The sequence below is a fragment of the Rhinatrema bivittatum genome, chromosome 7, assembly GCF_901001135.1.
Source record: "Rhinatrema bivittatum chromosome 7, aRhiBiv1.1, whole genome shotgun sequence".
Lineage (NCBI taxonomy): Eukaryota > Metazoa > Chordata > Amphibia > Gymnophiona > Rhinatrematidae > Rhinatrema > Rhinatrema bivittatum.
Window position 1 is genome coordinate 125,201,350 of NC_042621.1, and position 24,859 is coordinate 125,226,208.

The window sequence follows — 24,859 nt, forward strand, 5'->3', positions numbered from 1 at the left end:
AAGTTAGGCACTTAAACTCTTTGAAAAATTGACTCCTACGTGGCCAATATTTGAGTTAGGAGGGGGCATATTCTTGCCAGATTTCCAGTAACTCAGCAAGAAACTTCACTTGTAATGGTTTCCTGTATTACACTTTAACGAGTTTGCATAATCACACTGAAAGCTTGCTAATGAAAGCAGAGGGGACAGCTTTGTTTCTCAGCTGTGTGCTTAGAATAGCAGTGGCTACTTAGGTCCTAACATGAAAACACAGTAGCACCATCTTCAATGCCTTCCTGCCTGTAAACCTTCTCTCTCACCACCACACACACACACACACACACACACACACACACACACACACACACACACTTCTTGTGGGAGCAGTTAGAGGGAGGGGTATAGTAGGAAAGGTTTACTGTTGCTGGTCTCCAATCAAGACAATCACTAGGGAGCCGTGCAAAGGAGAACAGTGGGAGGGCAAACCAGGGAGGATAAAAGGGGGCAGTGTAGAGCAGTCAGTGGAAATGTATGGGACTCATATTTTAGATCTAAAGAGATCAGGCAGGAAAGAGAGTTGAGGCCAAGCAAGAGGGGAAGGGCAGCTTAGGTAGCATTTTTGGGATGCTGTAACTCAGCGGGACCACGCCACATGCAACATATCGAAACGGAGTGCTCAGGCCCCAGACGTGTTAAGAAATTGGGGTGGGGGGAGGAGTTGCTTCCTGGGGGTTTCACTATAAAAATGCACAGACACATTGAGGGGCAAACCTGGAAAGCGTCAAGCCATTTCGCAGTGCATCACCCTTGGGGAGAGTCAGCGGGGCTGCCCAGCTCTACACAGCAGTATGGCAGTTTGCTGCAGTCCCAGGTGAAATACATAATGATGCGGTGGGAGGTCACTCAGCTTGTAAGGCAGGTGGTGGCAAAGGCTAGGAGCAGCCTTCTGCAAGCGGTCCAGCCATACAGCTGGGAGATCCCCTTCTCAGCATAAGACAATGGATTGCTATGATAAGGTTCTAAAAGCTGCCCATAGCGGGGATTTTGTTTCATTTGTTTTGTTGCCTTTGTCTGTTGCCTCCAAGATGTTTTCTGTGCTGGTGTTAAATGAACATGATTGTAAATAAAACCGCAGCCTTTTGTTTTCCTCTACAAGGTATGGATAATTATTCCCAAAGGGGGTGGGAAGGAGGTGTATAGAGAAGGCCTAAGTATGCATGGCTGCCACCAAAGATGTGCTTTTTCCTCCAAGGCAAGCCTGAAATTGCAGCATTTCAAAATAATGCTTACTAGCGATGCCATGATGCGCTTTTCAAGGGCTTTCGCAGTCCTCCTGGTGTGCATTTGAGTATCATTTGTAGGCGTTTACCAGCTTCTCACCAGCACGAATTGTTTTGCACATTAGACTTTATTGCTGTTATTAATTGCATAGTCTTCTCAAATTCTCTGCAGACCCCAGCAAGTTAGAAGAGCAAACTTACCCAAATAAGCCACAATTCTCCATGTCCATGTTACAGGATAAATGATTATTTTTACCGCTTTGGTTGCAATGAGCATAACTTCAAACCTCCATTATATTTTGCCTCTAAGGGGTATAGTATTAAGTTTGGATGTTCAAAAGCAGAGGGCTGCAGTGTTTCCAGTGCAGCCCTGTACTGATTTCTGCTCTAGATCCTGCCTCACATTGGATCGCAGACCACTATAAATTCTCCTTCCCATACAGGATTACTACGACAAAGGGGACTACATCATCCGCGAGGGAGAAGAGGGGAACACCTTCTTTATCATCGCCAAAGGAAAGGTACGGGGAGGCTCAGAGGACGGAATGAGAGGATTTTTTTCAGCCCCCTCCATTTTCTTTTTATGGGGGTAATTTACAAAGGGACTTTTGCATTACAGTGACAGATTGCAGGGGAAGGGGGTCAGGGCAAAGGGCTGAGGGAGGTTTGATGGGTGAACAGAAGGTGATGGGCAATATCATTTTATAGTCCATAATGTGTTAAGATACCTAAGTTTTTTATTGAGTTCTTTTTTTTTTTTTTTTCGCCAGCTCCAAAGTGTCTAATCATTTTAACTTCAAAACCTTGTATTCAGCCCTTCCCCTTCACAAAATCATTGTAATGTCTTTCATACTTCACTTATTGCAACCTTACTGCTTTACATTTCCTGGTAAATGTCATCTTCCGCTCATTTGAATTCTGACCTGAAGAAGAGAGTATTGGCTCTCGAGAACTAATCAAGAGGCCGATATTCATGAAAAGCTGAGCTCCTAAAATTTCGGGTCGATTTTAAAAAAGGTGCGCGCGTCAGAAACGGGGGTTACGCGCGTGGCTGGCCTTGTGCGTGCCGCGCGCATCTTCAAAGGGGTCCGGCCACGTGCGTAACCCCCGTTATGTGCCGAAGTGCCGAGCCCAGTTAACGGGGTGGGGAGGGGGCGGGGCTGGAGGCGCCAGTACAGCGCCCATTTGCTGCCTTGCCGGGGAAGTGCGCGCCAGCAGTCAGCCGGTGCATGCAAGTTGCTTCTGCTCCGGAGGAGCAGCAACTTAAGAAACAACAAAAAAACAAAACGAAAGAATGTGACATTTAGGGGGTGTGGAGGAGAGGGGAAGGGGAAGGGAGGTTAGGGTAGTTGATAGGGAAGTTCCCTCCCACCCCCTTGCAAGCGCCACGCACACATGTGCACTCAGATTACAAAATCCGGCACCTGTGTGCGCGTGGCCCGCTGATTTTATAACGTGCGCGCAGTGGCGCGCACGTTATAAAATGTCGCGTCCAAGAGTGCGCGCCGGGTAGCACGCACACATGCACGCGTGCACATGCCTATTAAAATCTACCTCTTAGACTCCTAAGTTAGGTACTTACTTTCAGCCCAACTTAGATGCCTAAGTTTTTTCAGCTGAAAATTCACAATATTTAGACATTCAGCCCTAGTAGATTTTCAAAAGGAACAATATAGAAGGCTAAGTCCCAAAGTTAGGAGCCTAAACCCTTTGAAAATTGGCCCCGAAATGTATTAAATTAATCCCATAAAAACTATCACCTTCTACATGTGTTTGTTTTTATTTGTTAATCTTTATTTCTGTGCATTTAAGTGAACTAACGCAGCAAACTACTTCGTGAAGGTGTGAAGGGGAAGACAGAGAACAAGTGGGGCCTGCAAGGGGAACTCAATTATCCAGACTAGATGAGCCCTTATGGTTCTTAACTGCCATATTTTATGTTTCTGTGAATAGCTCATGCTGCTGTTGCCAGGAGAGGCTGGTTCCACCTGAGCTGGGGAAACCTAACGAATCAGGAGAACATGCAGGGCCAAACCCCCCTTCCCAAAAACAGGAGAATTGAAATATGCCCCCTGCGCTTCTCTTGTATTTCATTTGGAGCATCTCTCTGTAACTCCTCTTATCCAATCCAGAGCTGCTGTACCTCCCTTTACCCCTATATCCAGGTCAAGGCCCTTTTATCCTGGCCTTCTTCCCCCAACCCCACCCCACCCCCCTCCACTCCATTCATCTTTTATCTCCACTCTCAGGGCAAGTAGCAGCATTTAAGGAGGGAGTTTGAATTTGGTACTGGGTTTTTCCATTTCAGAGGTGGACACTATGAACATTCTGTGGCTCTTTTGTTGTCCCATTTGACAGGTGTGTGTGACACAGACATTAGAGGGATCTCAGGAACCCCAGGAGATTAAAACTCTGGGAGTCGGGGACTACTTTGGAGAGAAGGCGTTAATCAGGTATCGTTGTCATCTCCTGATTTTCCATTCCCTGTAAACTCAGAGTTTTCCCTGTGATTGCTTGTAACTAGGAATGACATGTATAGCACCTTCAGATGGGGTTTCAGAGGGCGTGGAAAAGCACTAGCTTTTGAAAATCCTGGTAGGGAGTTAATGAATGAGATTTTCATCTCTGGAGATGGACATAAGTCTAATCTTAAAAGTGCTTATTTGCCTACATTATAAATCCACCATAGGACTTCACATGGTCTAATGGGGTCAGTACTATCTGCTCAGGAGTAGATGAAGACTGACAATAGCAAATTACATTAAGTCAGAATTAATAAAATGTATTGGGTGATGTTCCAGCTACTGAAAATGTTGGTGACGCCAGTAAAATGGAGCATATATTGGCACAAAAATACAATAGGTTTCATCAGTCCACTTGAAACATGGAAGGATTTCTAAACAGGTACAGCTCAGTCAGTCTTTCTGATAACCAGAGCTGGAATGGGCGGGTGGGGAAGCAGGGCAAGTGCCTGGGGTCCCACGGCTACAAGGGGCCCTGTTCTCCTTTATGTGAAGCCAGTCCTGCGGCCACTGCTGAAGACTGCCCTGGAGGCAGTGGGCACAGTCGAGTCCATCCTGCCATCGCCTCTGCTGCAGAAGACTCTATACATCTTGCAGGCGGGCAGCAATGGAGGTCCTGGCATTCATGGGGAAGCCTGTCCTGCAGCTGCCCACCGTATTTGGGCTGTTGCTGTGGGAAGCCTGGCCCAGAGACCTTATCAAAAATCCTAGGCAGACTGAGGTGGATTCTACTAATCTTGTGGCGCATGAGGCTAGTACCAGGCCAACGCCCACGTTTTGAAAATGCTCCCATCTAACAGAAAACACATTGTTGCCTGAGGTATGTGTGAAGGCAAAGCTGTGCCACCTTTAGGGGAGGGGGATGTGTGGAGACCGGGGTATGTGGACTGAGTGTGCTGGTTAGGGAAGGCGTGGGCAGACAGAGAGGGCTCTCACTCATGCAGGATCCTGAAGCAAGCTAGACTCAACAAACATTTTTAAAACTCAGGGACCAGCTAACTTCTAATCTCATGATGTCTGCAAAATCTATGAAAGAACATTTGTAGAAAGAAATTATGAATTGGTTGAAATTAAAACCACTAATAAGTTAATATAATTTAGAAAAAAAAAAACTAGCGCTAGAGATGAAGCACACTTATCCCAGGAGTGATTAAGAAAAACATGCAACTGACAAAAAGGCCAAATGCTTGGGAGCTTATCCTAAATTAACTGCATTTTTTACACCACAAGAGATAGAAAATAGATAATGTGCAACTTCTGTCACTCCATCCACTGAGACTTTTGAGAAGAAAGTTGAAACTGGGGAAATCTTTGAGACCAATGCCAAGGACATTGGTCTGAGGCAGAATCAGTCCATGAAGATCACTGAGATGTTGACTGATGACCCAACATTATGGCCAGAAAGAATAACATTCACTACATCTAACAGATATCAGGGGTAGATAGCCTTACAAAAATCATAAATATCAGTCACCTTCACAATAATTTTCTTTATTAAAAATAAGGACATTTTTTTACAAATAGTTATACAAAGCATAACTTATTCTCCTACATATATCACTTTAAATACATTTATACCCTCCCATAATTCACACTCCAAAATCATACCACACATACTCCAATCATTCATCTCACATATCCATACATACAAACTCCTAAAACATGTATACACAATTAAATCCCAGACCACCCACTACAAAATATAAAATACCCAACAATCACCCCAACGGGCTTCTTCACATTCCATGTTTTTTACCAGCAAGAATAACAGTCAACCAGAGAAGAGAGCTTATCCAAAGAGGTTCTAAACAAATACTGAATTTCCATAAAATAACCATGCAGTTACTAGATGCTTTATAAAAGAGAACCATTACATTAAATTGAAAAATGGGGACTGTGTTCTCCAGTCATGTCTTCGGTATTCAGCATCAGCAAATATAGTATTTTGCTTTTGTTGTACTCTTATTGGAAACCACAATCACACCAAGGCATGGAAACACATTCATTCTTGTCTCAAAGAACATGAACACTCATCAGCAGATATATGCAACAAACATGGAGGCAGGGCAGTGCAAGATGTTCAGCCACCCTAGGCGGTGACATCACCCTATCACGTGATCTCTCTCTCTCTGGCAATGTCTCCAATGTAAACCAATACTAGTACCACAGTCCTTTTGATTATAAATAATTTTGTGTTGGACCGTTGCTAAACAGTAACCCACATACACAAAGAATACCAATGGTGTCCAAATAAATTTATCTTTCACCAAGAACCTATATAATATATGTATACATTAGGCTTGATTGACCATCATAATAGGTATCATCGTATAGCTTGAATTAACACTTTAATGCTCCACCTTCTGTTTAATCATAGGTCAATATTTTTTATCTTATGCGAATATCACCTCTGTTGTGCTCTTTAAATTTTCTTGTAATTTTACAATCATGAATCATATCATATCGTTACTTAGCTTAATGAATGAAAGCCAAATTGTCCAAATAAAATGGCCCCGTAGACTGTGCCATTCTGCTTGCTCTGCCCGACACAGGACCGTGTTTCGGATGTTGGAAATCCTTTGTCAAGGGCTCATTTATTTCACCCGCACTGTTCTTCAACTTATAGGTGATATTCGCATAAGATAAAAAATATTGACCTATGATTAAACAGAAGGTGGAGTATTAAAGTGTTAATTCAAGCTATACGATGATACCTATTATGATGGTCGATCAAGCCTAATGTATACATGTATTATATAGGTTCTTGGTGAAAGAAAAATGTATTTGGACACCATTGGTATTCTTTGTGTATGTAAATGTCTCCAATGTATACATAGTGCCATGCGATGCCTTCACATTGACCACAGCGGTCACGGTGCCTTGCCCGCTTCCGGTGCCCTAGGTGGCTGCCTAGTTCGCCTAATGCCTCCTGCTGGCCCTGAGGCAGGGTAAAATATGAAAGCAGGAATCAGTGGCAATAAAACTGTCACTATGGAGTTAATTGCAATGGAAAGAAATTACTGGAGATCTGTTCTAACGAGAATCATTTGACTTGCTTGTCAACTGGCAGAACAAAATCTAAATTTCACTGGAGCTACAGAGAAACCACATGATCGTAGTAATGAAAATTTTCTTCACCAGGTTGAATTGTTGGCAAAATGTGATCCTATGATGAATTCCTGAGATGAATTAAGAGAAATTGTTCAGCATTACCTCAGCAAAGATAGTCAAAATGAACTAATTGCTAGAATGGAATAAACATTCTTCATGTCATTTCTGAAAAAGTTCATCATACAAAATATTCTGGTGTAAATATGGACAACCCTCCAAACAGTATCTACACTGAGCAGCTTTCAGTTACACGCTGCTTTGATTATTGCAAGCTAGCTGGTGGTACATTAGTTAGAGAACATTTTACTTGGTTCCTTGTTGTGGAAGAAAGAGTATCTAATGGTTAGATTAGTAAGTGAGAGCCAGGGTTCAAATCCGACTTCTACCACTGATTCTCCTTGTGACCTTGGGTGAGTCACTTCATCCTCCATTGCCTCAAGTACAAACTTTTAGATTTTAAGTCTTCTGGGGCAGGGGGATGTCTATTGCACCTGAATTGTATCTTGCTTTGAGCTTGGATTTTTGAAAGGCAAGCAATTAAATCCAAAATAGAAGTCACTACTGGGGTCCTGCTCCAACCTTGTTCCTGTTCCAGCCCTGCTCCTGTTCCCTTTTGGTCCACTCCAGAACTTTTAAATGAATATTAATAATGACAGTGTTATGACAATGCAAGCAATATGAAGAATGGCAAAAGTCATGGTCCACGAAAAAGAATGCTTGACATTGTATAAAAACGCTCTGTTCATGCCATTAGCGGTCATAACTGTGACATCGCTATAATTTTTTTAGGGTATTACAGTGTGTATTTGTTATTTTCACTTCTACTCGATGGTGGTCTATACCTAATATGTTATGATCCCCAGTCACGGGACGCCGCAACCGGGCTCTTACCTCTCTCCCAGTCAGCCCCGGAGCAACTCGCGGCGGTCCTCTGATCTGTTTGGGCCGCAGCCTGGCCTGACCGCGGCGGCATCTCCATGAACTCCTGCACTTCCTGCCACGACGGCACCCTGCCCCCTAGATGCACGCGCGCACAGAGCTGGCTCATTTAAAGGGACCAGTGCGGGAAATTCAATTTCTCCTTTGAACTGATGTCAGATGCTGGTAACTATTTAAACCTTGCTCACAGTCTCCCTCTTCGCCTTGCAACGAGGTTCACTCTTTGAGTTTGCTAGTTGCTGTCTTCGTTCCTGCTTGTTCCTGACCCAGCGTGTTCCTGAGTATTGCTCCAGCCTTGTTCCTGTTCCAGCCCTGCTCCTGTTCCTGCTCCTGTTCCTGCATCCCCTTGACTCGTCTTCCTGGCTCCTGACTTCGGCTTGTTCTTCAGTCTCTGCTGTCTGCTGCCTGCCCCGACCCTTGGTTTGCCTCCACGTCTTGCATCTCTGCTGCCTGCTTTGATCCGGATTTATCTTCAAGACCCTCATCCTCCGGAGACCGCACCTAAGTCCAAGCGGCTCGGGTCTCACGGGCTCCACCCAGGGGGATCGCGGGCTTCCAGTGGTGAAGTTCCTGTTTGTCTCCTGGCTCCGACTTCTTCTTTGGTCTCTCTATTCCCAGGACCCTCTTCATACCTTCATCCCCAGAGTCTGCACCTAAATCCAAGCAGCTTGGGTCCCCAAGGGCTCCTCCTAGGGGGATCTTGGGTCTCCAGTGGTGAAGATTCTCTTGGATCTCTGGTTCAAGTCCTCCTCCTGGCTACGACTCCTCTGTGGGTATCCCTTCAGCGCTGCATCACCATCTTCTAGCCGGCCCAAGGGTCCACAATTGTAACAGTTTGGAAGGCCATGGATCCGGCAGATCTATCCGGCCTCCAGGCCATTCCTGGTATTGCTCAGTGCCTGCAGCAGCAACAACACTGCCTGGATGTCCTAGCTGCCATGGTAGACAGGTTAGCAAACTGCGTGGATTCCACCCCTCCAGTAGCGCCTCCCCCTCCAGACTCTGTTACGACTCCCAGCCCGGCAGCCTCTACCCATCTACCGGCTCCACCCCGGTATTCAGGCAATGTCAAACAGTGCCCAGGTTTCCTCAATCAGTGCTATATGCGGTTTACTCTACTGCCTACCCAATTCCCTTCGGAACTGGTAAAAACCAGCTACATCGTATCCTTGCTGGATGGGAGGGCCCTGGCCTGGGCCTCCCCACTATGGGAACATAATGATCCCATTCTGGGAAATCTTCAGCACTTTGTAACCACGTTCAAACAAATATTCAATGAACCAGCACGTAAATCTATGGCAGTTTCTGATTTGCTGCGCCTGCACCAGGGGTCCCGCCCACTGGCCGAATATGCGGTAGAGTTCCGCACCTTAGCTACCGAGTTGAACTGGAGAGAGGACAGTCTTCACGGAATCTTCTTAGAAGGGCTATCCTCATGCATCAAAGATGAGCTGGCAGCTAGAGACCTTCTAGACGACCTTAACAGTTTGATTGACCTAGCAGGAAGGATCGACCGAAGGCTTCAACAACGGACTCGAGAAGGTAGAATGGCCCGAAGACTGGTTACCCTGGCACCTGCATTCTCTCGACCCTTGGCTGCTCCCTCTGCCTCCTCAGGCAATCAAGCATAGAGCCCATGCAACTGGGACGAAGCTCTCTTTCTTCTGAAGAGAGGAGACGTCGACGCACGCTAGGCCTTTGTCTATACTGTGGGAATAAAGGGCATTTCTTAGCATGGTGCCCTGAAAGACCAGAAAAATTCAGCGCCTAGGTATGATTGGGGAGCTATCCCTAGGCTGCATTAATTCTGTTCCTCAATGTACGGTACCAGTGACTCTTGAGTTCCCCGTGGGAACCTTCTCCACTCTTGCATTTATTGACTCTGGAGCATGGGGGAACTTTATTCTCATGGATTTGGTACAACAAATATGACTCCCAGTAGTCCCTCGTAACCCTCCGCTTTGGATTTCCTCTATTCATGGCACGCTGCTTCCTGGGAGTATCTCTGTGTTGACTGCACCTCTGACTCTCCGCACTGGAGCACTCCATATGGATGAGATCTCCTTTCTAGTTCTTGAGAAGGCCGTCCATCCTATTGTTCTGGGACTACCATGGCTCCAAGAACATTCTCCTACCATCCACTGGGACACCCTGCAGATTGCAGCCTGGAGTCCACACTGCTTCTCGTCCTGCTTCCCGATGATACCCCGGCCTGGACTGGCATTGATGGCTACGTCACTTACTTTACCATCTCACTATGCTGCTTACCAGGATGTCTTTTCTAAAAAGATGGCGGAACTTTTACCACAGCACTCGCCTTTTGATTGCGCTATAGAGCTATTGCCTGGCACAACTCCTTCAAGGGGACGGGTATACCCGTTGTCCCTTCCAGAGACGCAAGCCATGTCAAAGTACATCAAAGAAAACCTGGATCGTGGATTCATTCGCCCATCTAACTTGCCAGCGGGGGCTGGTTTCTTCTTTGTTGCTAAAAGGATGGGTCGCATAGATTATAGAGGTCTCAACGCTATCACTTGTCGAGACAGGTATCCTCTTTCACTCATCCCGGAACTCCTAGACCGGCTACAAGGAGCTAAAATCTTCACTAAACTCGATCTCTGTTGCGCTTACAATCTGGTACAAATTCGCCCCGGAGATGAATGGAAGACCACTTTCAACACATGCAACGGACATTATGAGTACCTTGTTATGCCCTTTGGGCTTAGTAATGATCCAGCGGTTTTCCAAAACCTAATGAATGAGGTATTCAGGGACATGCTTCACTCATCCATGATAGTCTATCTAGACGATGTCTTGATTCACTCCAAAGATCTGTCGTCTCATCGCCACCATGTGAGACAGGTATTACAACACCTTAGAGATAATCGTCTTTTCGCTAAACTTGAAAAGTGTATGTTTGAACAGGAGTCACTACCCTTCCTGGGCTACATTGTCTCGTCAACCAGTTTCCAAATGGACCCAGACAAGATTTCCGCTATCAAGGATTGTCCGTAGCCTGTAGGGATCAAAGCCCTACAGTTCCTTGGATTTGCAAACCTTTACAGACAGTGTATCCCTCACTATTCCCAAAACGTGGCACCACTTACAGCCCTCACCAAAAAGGGTGCTAACCCTAGGGAATGGCCACCATCGGCTTGTCTAGCCTTTGAAGAATTGATGAAGACCTTTTTGCAGGATGTCTGCCTTCACCATGCGGATCCTCTATGACCCTTTATAGTGGAAGTAGATGCCTCGAACATTGCGATTGGAGCGGTTCTCAGTCATGTCTCTGAGAACAGGAGGTTACTACCTTGTTCTTACTTCTCCAGGAAGTTTTCCCCTGCAGAGAAAAATTATGTTATCGGTGATAAGGAGCTCCTCGCTATTAAGCTCACCTTTGAGGAATGGAGACAGTGGCTGGAGGGGGAGCAGCATCCCATCGTGATATACACGGATCACAAAAATTTGCAGTTCCTGTTGTGCTCAGTGGCTGAATCCAAGACAGGCCTGCTGGTCTCTGTTTTTCAGTTGATTCCACTTTTCTCTACGTTATAGGCCTGCAGCAAAGAATATACGAGCTGATGCATTATCACGGAATACGGAATCCGAGGACTCACCAGATCCACCCCAGTACATTTTAGACCTTGCAAGTGTGGTCGTGGCTATGACAGATCTGCCTCCTCCCGGAAAGACATTAGTCCCTGTTCGTCTGAGAAGAAAGGCACTTTTCTGGGTCCATGACTCTCTCACTGCTAGACATCCTGGTAGAGCGAGGACCTTAGAGCTCCTTGCTCGATACTACTGGTTGCCTCACATGAGACAAGATGTTCACCTCTACGTTGATTCTTGTCCAACCTATGCCAGACAAAGGCCGTTGACTGGTTGCCCCTGGGGGCTTCTATAACCACTACCTGTCCTTGCTGAACCATGGACGCTTCTGTCCACAGATTTTGTAGTGGATTTACCATCATCAGAGGGGAAGACCATTATTTGAGTTACCGTAGATCAGTTTTCCAAAATGGCCCATTTTATGCCTCTGCCCAAACTTCCGTCTGCGCCGGAGTTAGCACAACTCTTCATACAACACATTTTTCGTACTCATGGACTCCCTCTTCACATCACCTCTAACAGAGGTCCATAATTCATGGCTAGATACTGGAAAGCTCTTTGTAAAAAGTTTGGAGTGTGCCTAGACTTCACTTCTGCGTTTCATCCCCAAAGCAACGGACAAGTGGAATGTACAAATCGCTCATTAAAGACCTTCCTTCGAACGTTCGTAGGGGACCAATAAAATAACTGAGTTTCCCTTCTTTCATGGGCTGAATTCTCTTACAACAATCATGTTCATTCAGCCATGGGCAAGTCTCCCTTTCAACTGGTCTATGGTCATCAACCCAAGTTACCATTACCTCTGCCTTTGTCTGTACCATCTCCCGTGGCCCAGTTATCTGCACAGCAGCTCCATGCTCTTTGGGAATCCATTCAGACCAAGCTACAACAAACTGCAGCCATTGCCAAAAGGAATGCAGACAAACATCGCCGTCCCGCTCCAGTATTTCAACCTGGTGATAAGGTATGGTTAAGCATGAAGCATGTTCGCCTTTGCCTCCCTTCCATGTGATTGGTGCCCCGGTTCATTGGTCCATTCTGGGTATCCAAGAGGGTAGGTGCCGTCTCCTACCGCCTATCCCTTCCTAGTTCGATGAAAATTTATGTCTTTCACATATCTCTACTTAAACCTTTGGTACTGTCAAGATTCCATCACAAAACTCCTGATCCTTCCAACACTCCTGCTGAAGACGGTTCCATTTATCAGGTTCGCAATGTTCTTGATGTTCGTTTCCAGCACCGCCAGTGGGAGTATTTGTTATCTTGGGAGGGCTGTGGCCCTGAAGACAATACTTGGGAACCGGCAGTCAACATCTTGGACAAATCACTTCTCCATCGCTTTCACCAGGAGCATCCAAATGCACCAGGTCTCCTGAGGAGGGGGCGAAGAGGGGGGGGTACTGTTATGATTCCCGGTCATGGGACGCTGCGACCGGGCTCTTACCTCTCTCCCAGTCAGCCCCGGAGCAACTCGCAGCGGTCCTCTGATCTGTTTGGACCTCAGCCTGGCCTGTCCGCGGCAGCGTCTCCATGATGGAGACGCCACTGAGCTCCTGCACTTCATACTGCGATGGCACCCCACCCCCTAGATGCGCGCGTGCGCAGAGCCAGCTCATTTAAAGGGACCAGTACGGGAAATTCAATTTCTCCTTTGAACTGACATCAGCCGCTGGCAACTATTTAAACCTGGTTCACAGACTCTTCGCCTTGCAATGAGGTTCACTCTCTGAGTTTGCTAGTTGCTGTCTTCGTTCCTGCTTGTTCCTGACCCAGCGTGTTCCTGAGTCCTGCTAGAGCCTTGTTCCTGTTCCAGCCCTGCCCCTGTTCCTCCTCCTGTTCCTGCGTCCCCTTGACTCGTCTTCCTGGCTCCTGACTTTGGCTTGTTCTTTGCTGCCCATCCTGACTTCTGGCTTGTCTTCGGTCTCTGCTGTCTGCCACCTGCCCCGACCCTTGGTTTGCCTCCACGTCTTGCATCTCTGCTGCCTGCCTTGATTCAGATTTATCTTCAAGACCCTCATCCTCTGGAGACCGCACCTAAGTCCAAGCGGCTCGGGTCCTCACGGGCTCCTCCCAGGGTGATCGCGGGCTTCCAGTGGTGAAGTTCCTGTTGGTCTCCTGGCTCCGACTTCTTCTTTGGTCTCTCTATTCCCAGGACCCTCTTCATACCTTCATCCCCAGAGTCCGTGCCTAAGTCCAAGCGGCTCGGGTCCCCAAGGGCTCCTCCCCGGGGGGATCTCAGGTTTCCAGTGGTGAAGATTCTCTTGGATCTCTGGTCAAGTCCGCCTCCCGGCTACGACTCCGCTGTGGGTATCCCTTCAGTGCTGCATTACCATCTTCTAGCCGGCCCAAGGGTCCACAATCGTAACATAACATTACCCAGCTTACAGCCAGACAGTTGTCAAACCCTGACTGGAGTCTCTGACATCAGCGCTATTAAAGGTACTTTGATATCATCTAACAGAAATATATTATGCCCCAGAAGCCAAGCAGATCAGAAACAAGACGGTGTGAAAGCCTCCGAGGACGGTGTGATAGCCTCAGAGGACACTTCATAATCTCTACAGCTGTATGGCGTGTTTTAAATCAAGCATACGAAAAAATGCTTTCAGAGCCCCACTGCTGGAACTTATAAACAAAACAAAGCAGTGTTAAAGTTTCTGCAAGATTTCAGACAAAATGGGTTTGCTTCAGACTCTGCCTCTACACAGGAAATCTCAGAATAAACTGGGACCGAGCTAACCTTTTCCAAGAAAAGAAGGTGAAGGAAGAAACAGATGTTTGATTCCGAATGTGTAGAGGATGCCAGCACCACAGATGAAAAGTTAAAGCGAGATTTTTTTTCCACTAGTTGGTGCAGCACTAACCAGCTTGAATGAGAAGTTTTTTCATCTGAATTTTTTTTTTTACATAGTTTGTTTGACTTTCATTTTTTGCACCAGAGAAATGCTGAAAGCTATAGGTGCAAACATATGGGTCGATACAGTACAGTGCGCTCTGGTGGAGTGCACTGTTAGCCCGCGTTTGGACGCGTGTTTTCGACACACTAGCTTTACCCCTTAGACAGTAAGGGGTAATAGCACTTCGAAAACGCGCGTCCAACCCCCCCCCGAAACTAATAGAGCCTGCAACATGCCAAGCCGCACATTTTACTTTCAGAAATTAACGCCTGCCAAAGGCTGGCGTTAATTTCTGCTGGCACCGCTCCTGTCAAAAAAGAGGTGCTAGGGATGCACTAGTGTCCCTAGCGCCTCTTTTTACCATGGGCCCTAATTTGCATAGGCCGCCCTCCTGAATTGCGCGCCCAGGAGAGTGGCCTGTGCACGCGCCCAGAGAGCGGGCGCTCGCCAGCTCTCCCGCGCGTTTTTCTGTATCGGCCTGTTATTAAGTGAAAGCTGTTATTAAGTGAAAGCTGCAAACATTTGGCTCAGGAAGTGGGTGACATTGATGCTGAAGACCTGAATCTTTAGATATTGGGCTTGTTGGATAATTCCTCGGTACGTCATGAGTTCAAGATTCAAGGGAGCATGTGATTTCTGTTGCCGCTCTAACTCTCTGGAACTCTTTACCTCAAGAATTGTGGCAGACTGAATGTCATAAGACTTTTAAAAGAATGGCTAAAACATTGTTTTTATGACTGGCATTTTTGTAGGCTGGCCTCTGTGAACTGGCCTATATATCGGGTTTTCAGGCTGTAAAAGCGTGTGCTTGCGAAATTATGTTCATTTCCACCTATCAGGCTGTGAGACTTTGTCTTATCTGTTTTCATTGTATATTTTAAGGTTGATTATGTGTGTTAATTATGTGCGCCGCCTAGGGCCTTTGTGCAAGGCGGCATATCAATAAATAAATAAATGTAACCTTGGTGGGAATTTTAATCCCAAGGGCACACAAACTTATTTATTTATTTATTCTCGTGCCTTGCTGTAAACCGTTGTGACGATTATCTAACTTAACAACGGTATAGAAACGTTTTTAAATAAATAAAAATAAACAAATATTCTTCGAGGCTGCTCTGGCTAGCACTCCTTCCATATACAACTCTTTCTCCCATGTTGTTACTCTCTTTCTCCCAAGGATGGATTCTTTTTGTGGGGGGAAGCTCTCGCTTGTGGCCCAGGCAGTGGTGTGTGTGTGTGTGTGTGTCTCTCTCTCTCTCTGTATGGTGTTAGCTGTTGCACCCCAGGTTGTAGATGCTGGGACAAAGCAGGCAGAACAAGGCACTGGGTGTTAAATTAAATGTTTATTGATTCTGTAATAATTAAATCATTTTCAATAAAATTGAAATGACAGCTTACTGATGTACAAAGGTTTTTTTCTCTTCTGAATAGGTGTCCTTTATCTCTGAGGTATCTGAGAAAAGCTTCCCACAAAATTTTCCCAATGGGCTAAACAGGAATCCTATTGGAAGGGTCCCCTCAAACACGGAAAAGTCCTACCTGAGTCCAGTTTATTCGCGATGTTGTATGGGTATGAAAATTAGTCTCAGTTGGAGGCCAAAAAAAAATAAAAACAGCTTTAAGACCTGGCACAGCAATCATCAAGGGAAACGATGGCCGTGTCGTCCTTCATATCAAACATCGGGATTTACAACTAGTATTGGGAGTTGGCTTAAGCAGAAGAGTTCAAGATAAATGTTTCTTGTACCTAAAAAAAAAATGTTGTTACCGATTATGAAAACAAGCAAGACATTGAAGCTTCAAAAAATATTTTAATACTGGCTGTGATTTAAGAGACGTTGAACATGTCCGTATGCACATTGTTATATAAATTTAAAAAAAAAAAACAAAGAAAGAGGTTTTCTGGACCCGTGATTGGAATTTCTAAGGTTAGATCCAGCCTGTGGGCACTTCCCAAAAAAACCCCTGAAAATACAGCATAAATTGTGAATGCGGGAGATTTTTGGTGTATGTTTAAATATGTATTCCTGCTTTTCCCTGTTTATATTTAACTAAATAGGGTTGATGCATCCAATCACAGCTTTCCAGGTGGGAGGAGCTGAGAAGGGATGGAAGGCCTCATGATTTTAGAGGTCTGTACAGGGACCTAGTGATATATAGTGACTAGCCCATGGGAGTGGCAGATAAATATGCTCAGCTTTAAATGCCTTGCCAACTGTGGTGTTTAATTCACTGCTGGCAATGTCAAATTATCTCTATGCTTAAAGGCTCTTGAGACTCTACCAAAATGTAAGTGTTGCAACTCTTTTTGATTGTCCTTGTAACAGTGGTTTCAGGGGGGAGGAAGCTTCTAGTGTTTAAAGTTAGTAAAAAACTATTTGAGCTCAATAAAGTTTCGAACACAACATTAGTCGCAAGTCGGCAAGTAGCATAAGTTCAAATTAAGGACCTTGAACGACAGTTTCGTAAAAGGTCACCAGAGCAAGAGGGAAGCCGACCTCAGAAGATCTGGGAGCAGCTACAAATAGGTCCTTTCTTGGCCCCCACCCCCACCCTTCCCACCCTTGTACTGTGGACTTTATGCCATTGAAAGTTGGGCTTCTCTAAAATAACTGAAGACAATGCCGCCTCAAAAGCAAAGAAGGGCCATTTCACTTCTACATGGTTTGGGCAAGTTTCTCATATTTCGTATTGTCGAAGAAATGTGGATTGGTAACTGATTAAAAGATAGAAAACATGAATGGTCAGTTTTGCCAAAGGATAAAGACAAATAGTGGCGTATCCTGGAGAGTGTTATTTAACTTATTCATTGATGACCTAGAAAAGGGAGCAATAAGTGAAGTGATTACATTTGCAGATAACACAAAAATATTCAAAGTAATTAAAAAACAAGCAGACTGTGAGGAACTGCAGAAGGATCTTCGAAGATTGGGGAACTGAGTATCTAAATGGTAGATGAAATTTAATATGGATAAATTTCAAAATGATATACATAGGGAAAAATAATCCTAGCTATAGGTACAGTGTGCTGGATTCCACATTAGACGTCACCACTAGGAAAAGGATCTTAGAGTCATTGTGGATGGCATGTTAATAATTAATATGCTCGGCTCAGCATGCTGTGGTGGACAAAAAAGCAGAGAGAATATTAAGAATTATTCGGAAAGGAATGGAGAATAAAACTGTGAATATCAGATTTATGGGATCACCCCATCGTGAGTATCATGTGAAGTTCTGGTCTCCCCATCTCAAAAAACATAAAACAGAACTAGAAAATGTACAGAGAAGGGCAGTAAAAATGTTAAAGAAGATTGAATGGCTTTCCTATGACAAAAGGATAAACAGGTAGGGCTCTTCAGCTTGAGAGGGGATATGACAGGGGTTTCTAAAATCTTGACTGAGGTAGAACAGGTAAATAGGGAGCAGTTATTTACCCTTTCAAATAGTACTAGGAAAAGGGGACATTCAGTGAAACTAAAACAGGTAGCAGGTTTAAAACAAGTCGGAGAAAGTATTTTTTCACTCAGCGCACAATTAAGCTGTGGAATTTGTTGCCAGAGGATGTGCTCAAGGCAGCTAATATAGCACAGTTTAAATATTGGACAAATTTCTGAAGGAAAAGTCCATAAACAATTTAACCAAGTAGAGTCTGAGAGAGCCACTGATTATCCCTGGGAGTGAGCAACAAGGAACTGGATCTGCTTTTTTGGGATCTGCTGGGTACTTTTAATGTTACCCAGACTGGCTGCTGTCAGCAATAGCATACTGGGCTCCACGGCCCTTGGTCTGCCCCAGCATGATACATCTCGTGGTTTTATATTCTTAAGAAATGCATTGATTTGTGGGTTTCCTGTTTTACTATAAGTAGTAGTAGTAGCAACAGTAGCCAGAAATAATCATATAATGTTATGATACTGATAAAATAAATGTTGTGGGGGAGAGGGGGTAAAAATGTGAAATCTTTAGTGGGACAGAGTAAATATTGGACCTGGGTTTGAGGAGGGGCAGAGGGGGAGGATCTGGGTCGAGGGAAGAAGGGGCAAGGGACAAGGAGGTGAGCCTGCCCTGCGTCCCTAGAATGTTATAACACAAGTCCATATTGACAACTCTAGCCATATGTTTTGCAGTGAGGATGTCCGCTCCGCCAATATTATAGCAGAAGAGGATGACACACAGTGCCTTGTCATTGATAGAGAGTAAGTATGATCACCACAAGGGTTAATTATAAAATGGCCATGGAATTTTGTGACAGAGAGGTTGTAGTGTAACATAAGTTAATGTCGATAGAAGCAATTGCTATGAAGACAATGAGACAAGGCCTTTTTTTTTAACCTTATTTTATGCAGTTTGTTGTACTGTGTGCAGCACATCATGTTACATTATCAGATAATACAGGGCTAAAGTATCGAGGTAGCCCACCAAATATAAAATTAACTAGCAGAGAACCAATATGTAGTTGAGTAGAGATATTTTTACAAGGCTAACAAATATTGAAAAATGCTAGCCATTAGGTCTATCAGGGTCTCCTCCTCCTGTAATCCTTCTTTTAGCTAATTAATTATCAGTTAACCTTATGTAACTAACTAGATAGATAGCTGTCAGGGGTTCTTTGGGGTCTATTCACTAAAAGATGATTACCTCTTAAGGCATATAAAAGCAAGCTAAGGGGGTCAATATTTTATTTTATTATGGGAGGAGCCAAATACCACTGGGGGGTGGTATTCCTGTGATATTTTCCACTTTCCAATCTAAATTGCGGTGGTTTCACTGCGCAGTTTTTGATTGTGGGAGAAATGCGACAGAAAAAAGAATGCAGCTGGGGCCAGTGTAACGTAAGATGGCGACCTTTGCACAGCAAGCTGAAATCTTTTTTTTTTTTAAGCCAAAAAACAAGACGGATGCCTTGGAAAGTAAATTTATTATATTGGATTCAGTTTAGAAATTGTAGTGCCCGACTCTGGCCGGGTTTCGCCTTTTCAGCTGCATCAGGGGCTTATTAATCCATACTATACAAATGTATTTACATACACGTTTGTACAAGAGTGTCACTCTCAGCTGCTTTAAAATGGTTTCAGTGTTATCTCGACAACCACTTTTTATTCATATCTTACAGAATTCTCAGAGATTCTTTGCTTTACATCCATGAAATTAAATTTCGACAAAATCCAGGAATGGTGCGATTCAGGACACACACAGAGCAAGTAACATCAGATGTGTACTCCTGCGCAAGAGAAGCTAGTAAATGAATCCATTCCTGGATTTTGTCGAAATTTAATTACGTGGATGTAAAGCGAAGAATCTCTGAGAATTCTGTGAGATACGAATAAAAAGTGGTTGTCGAGATAACACTGTAACCATTTTTAAGCAGCTGAGAGTGACACTCTTGTACAAACGTGTATGTAAATACATTTGTATAGTATGGATTAATAAGCCCCTGATGCAGCCGAAAAGGTGAAACTCGGCCAGAGTCGGGCACTACAATTTCTAAACTGAATCCAATATAATAAATTTACTTTACAAGGCATCCATCTTGTTTTTTGTTCTTTTCACATCTGTGGCTATGCTAGACTGACTTCCGTTTTGCTTTTTGGGACCCATCTTTTTTTAAAGGGCCAATTGGCCCAAAACTACACCTCCCTAAAACATGCTTAAATCCCCTCTCAAGGGCATTTTGAGCCCCACGCCCCCTCTGTGGTGACCCCAAAAAGTTTGCAAATAATAATAAATGTTCACAAGGTGGTGCCCCACTCCTTATCCTAACCCATCTCCTTTTTAAAAAAATGACCTCCCCGGCCTAGCTAATCCCCCTTTCTTGTAGCCCCACCCCACCCTGGCCCACTTGCAAAAATCAACATTCCTGGGGTCTATGATCCCTCCCTCCCCCCAACCAAAAAAGAAAACACTGGGGTCTAGGATGAACCCCACCGTACCTCAAAGTATCTTCATTAGTGTTCACTGGGGGCTGGGAGTATATGATACAAAGTACCTATCACATGAGAGAGGCAAAGCAAGGTTGACACCTTTTTCTAAAATGGTGTCGACTAGGGGCCACTCCAGGCCCCCACTACTGAACACCAATGAGGTTACTTTGAGGTACATGGGGGATTTTGGGGGGGGGGGTGTCAGGAAGATCCATCTTAGACCACCAGGGTTGTTTTTTATTTGGGGGTGAGAGAGGGACCACTAGACACCAAGGATGTTGATTTTTGGCAAGGGGGGGATTGGGGGAGTTACTTGAAAGGGGGGTTGGTTGGGCTAGATAGTCATATTTTTAAAAAGGAAGGGGGTTATTCATTTTTTTATACTTTTGGGGGTCACCACCACCTTGGAAGGCAGTGAGGGAGAGGAGGCAGGGGGTCTGAAAAGTCGCTTGGGAGGGAGATTTAAGCTGCTGAATATACAGTGTATTGTTAGCTAGATAAGTTTATCCAGCTAACTAGCAGAGCTGCACAGCAGCTGAATATGGACCTCAGTGTTTATTAAAATGGGTATTCTGATTCAGAAAAAGCTGACCGTACTTTGAATATCACTATTTGCATGATTTTTTCCTGTGCTCAGCAGCCCAAAATATCAAAGCAGGTTAGTGTGGGGCAAACATTGTCACTCTGCTGACAAGCCTGGGATGGGATCTGCAGGACTGCTCAGCTACCCCTAAACAGATCTCCCTAATTCAGCTCCCAATAAGATCCTCCTAACCTCCTGATCAAAATACCACCCAATAGACAATAAAATCCCTCCTTATTCCCAATAAGCATCCCTTCACTGTCTAATAAGAAACCCCTTGCCTGTCTGCCAGTGGCCTCATCTGATGCCTCCCATCACTCCTAGTTCATTTCTGAAATGGCAGCTTTATGCATCTTGTTTCACTTTAACAGGCAAATCTAGTGGATGCCCAAACCTCTTGGAGCGAATTGACTCTAAGGGCTTATCTCAGCTATCTTTTTCCATGAAAAATGACATGTTTCATGGCAGGGTTTCCTAAACCTATCCTGGGGACCCCGCAGCCAGTCAGGATTTCAGGATATCTACAATTAATAGGCATGCGGTAAATTTGCATATCATGGAGACAGAGTATACGTAAATTTATTTCATGCCTATTTGTTGTAGATATCCTGAAAACCTGCCTGGCTGCGAGGTCCCCAGGACAGGCATGAGAAGCTCTGTTTAAGGCATGAAAGAAATGTGGTCATATGGGAGAGAGAGATGCTAGTGTGTAAGTAAATGCGCAGTTTATGCAAATTTACTTATTCAGCTAGAATCATTGTATTGATGTATTTAGCCGACATAAATTATCACAGATTTTCAGCAAACTTTTTCCTTATCGTGAGGATAAAGAGCTTAGATAGTCTTTTGTCCAAGGTGAAAATAAGGATTATGTAATCTTTTGCAGACTGCAGCCCTTTATTTTCCTACTAGCAAAAAGTGCCCAGTGTTCCTCGGGTAATCTGGTGTATAACATGCGTGTGTGTGTGTGTGTGTGTGTATGTCTATGTCTGACTGTGCCTGCCTCTGTGTGTGTGTGTGTGTCCATGCCTGTCTCTGTGTGTGTGTGTTGTACCTATGCCTATGGGTGTGGGTGCCTGCGCCTTTGTGTGTGTGTGTGTGTGTGTGTGCCTGTGTATTTATCTTTCCTTGTATGTTTCTATGTGTGTGTGTATGCACGCGTATGCATGTGCGAGCATGTGCATGTTTGTGTGCGCTTGTACAAACTTGTGTATGCCTATGTATGTGTGCCTATGCCTACTTGTCCTTGTTTGTGGGAGCATGAGAAACAGAGCTTTGCAGACAGAGCATATTACCGAACCTTACCTAGAGTTGCTTGGCTTGTCTGGTCAATAAAGCCTCCGTGGGGCCGATGTAATACAGTGCACTCAGGCGAGCGCACTGTATAACCTGCAGTCGGACGTGGGTTAAATAGGCGCTAATCCACCCCCTAATGCAATAGGGGGATTAGTGCCTATTTAACGTGCATCCAACGAGGAGTGAATGAGGCAGCGCTCATCACAGGCAAATGCATGTGAATGAGCCTATTACTCATTCACTCCGCATGCAAAAAGATAAATGTGCATCTCAGACTGCAGCAGGCGTTAATAGCTGAGCACATGTAAAAGAAGTACAGAAAAAAGCTGCTTTTCTGTACTTCTTTTTTTTTTTTTACTTTAAAAAAAATACCTCGGCAGACCGCTGAGTTATGAAGATAGCGTCCGTTTTCATTGCTGGCAGACAGCCAGTTTTGAAAACTGATGCCAAGTTTACTGGCGTTGGTTTTCATAACCAGTAGCCGCGGCGGGGTCGGGTTAGCAAGGAGGCGCTAAGGTCGCCATGCGCGCATTAAGAAAGCAAGAACTGACTTTTCAGCACCCACTTTCCGCGCTTTTTATTGCATCGGCCTGTGTGCGCCTGTGTCTGTGCCTGTGTGTGTGTGTGTGTGTGTGGCGGGGTTCCCTCTGCGTGCACGCATGTGTGAATGTGTGTGTGTGTGTGTGTGTGTATGTGACTCTGTATGTGTGGGTGCCTATGCCTAAGTGGGTGCCTGTTTCTATGTGTGTGTCTACCTATGCTTGCCTGTCCCTGTGTGTGTGTGTGTGTGTGTGTGTGTGTATGTGTGTGCATGTGTCCGAGTATGTGTATTTGTGCATACATTCCTGTTACCATGTGTGCGTTTGACTGTGTGTGTGTGTGTGTGTGTGTGTGTGTGTGTGTGTATATGTGTGCGCCCAGGGGCACCACTATAGAAACATGATGGCAGAAAAAGATAGTTTGGCCCATCCAGTCTGTTCATCTGTCCAATCAATTTAGCATTACAATTCTCATCATTTCCCTAGAAATTCCCTGTAATTATCAAATACTTTCTTGAATTCAGATACTGTTTTTATCTCCACCACTTTCAATGGGAGGTTGTTCCACACATTCACCACCCTCTCTATAAAGACATATTTCCTAAGAGTACTCTTGAGTCTACCCCTTTTCAACCTCATCTTATGACCCCTCATTCTAGAGCCTCCTTCCATAGAGAAAGGCTCACCTCCTGTGCATAGAAACCTTTGAGATATTTGAATGTCTCTATCATATCTCCTCTATCTCGCCTTTCTTCTAGGGTATACATGTTTAGATCTTTAAGTCTGTCCCCATATGCTTTAGAATGAAGACCACTGACCATTTTAGTAGCCACCCTCTGGACTGACTCCATCCTGTTTATATCCTTTTGAAGGTGTGGTCTCCAGAACTGTACACAGTATTCTAATTGAGGTGTCACCAGGGATCTATTCAGGGGTAATATCACCTCCTTTTTTTGCTGACCATTCCTCTCCCTTTGCAGTCAAGCATCTTTCTGGCTTTTACCATTGCTTTATCCACCTGTTTGACCACCTTAAGATCATCAGGTATGACTATCCCAGATCCCACTCTTACCTTTGTGCTTAGAAGAATTTCACCTCCAATACTGTACCTTTCCCTTGGGTTTTTGCATCCTAAATGTATTACTCTGCATTTTTTAGCATTAAATCTTAGCTAAGAACATAAAAAGTTGCCATATTGGGTCAGACCAAGGGTCCATCAAGCCCAGCATCCTATTTCCAAAGGTGGTCAATTCAGGCAAGTGCCCAAAACATTAAGTAGCTGCCAGACCTTAGACCATTCCTCGAGCTTCGCTAGATCCCTATTCATGTTTTCCACTCCTCCCTGGCTGTCCACCCTGTTACAAATTTTGGTATTGTCGGCAAAAAGACAAACCTTTCCTGACAACTCTTCCATTATGTCGCTAACAAAAATGTTGAAAAATACTAGTCCAGGGACTGATCCCTGAGGCACACTGCAGGTAACAATCCCCTCCTCAGAGAAAAGTTGATTTACCACTACCCTTTGCACCTCCCACTCAGCCAGTTTCTAACCCAGTCAATCACTCTAGGATCTATAACAAGGGCACACAACTTATAAGTCTTCTGTGAGGAACTGTATCAAAGACCTTGTTGAAATCCAAGTACACTATGTCAAGTGCTCTCCCTTGATCCAACTCTCTAGTCACCCAATCAAAGAAATTGATCAGATACCATGCTGCCTTGGATCTTGCAATCCATTGGAGTCCAAAAATTGCACTATCCTCTGCTTTAGCAGTGAGTCCATTAGTTTGCTCACCACAGAAGTAAAACGAACTGCACTGTACTTCCACTTTTAAGAACAGGAACATCATCTGCCCTTTTTCAATCCTCTGGAACTACTCCAGACTCTAAAGAAGCATTGAAAAGGTCAGCCATTGGAGTTGCCAGGACATCTCTAAATTCCCTTAGTACCCTCAGATGTATCCCATCTGGCCCCATCGCCTTATCTATTTTAATTCTAGTTAGCTCCTCACAAACTCACTGTTCTGAAAATCAGTTGAGGTTTACCTCACTTCCAATCCTTTTTATGTTTGCTTTATATGGTCTTGCTCTTGGCCTTTCCATAGTAAACACTGAACAGAAATACTTGTTAAGCACTTTTGCTTTTTCCTCCTCAGCCTCCTCAGCCCCTTCACCTTTGAATC

At 44.7% G+C, this 24,859-nt stretch overlaps 1 protein-coding gene across 1 annotated transcript in view; it reads left to right on the forward strand.

Moving 5' to 3' along the window:
* LOC115095435 (cGMP-dependent protein kinase 2-like) overlaps positions 1–24,859 on the forward strand; it is a 169,411-nt gene that overhangs the window by 68,654 nt on the left and 75,898 nt on the right. The window contains 3 exon segments of the mRNA XM_029609064.1: positions 1,703–1,780; positions 3,618–3,712; positions 18,465–18,533. Of these exon segments, the coding sequence (XP_029464924.1) occupies positions 1,703–1,780; positions 3,618–3,712; positions 18,465–18,533 (242 nt within the window).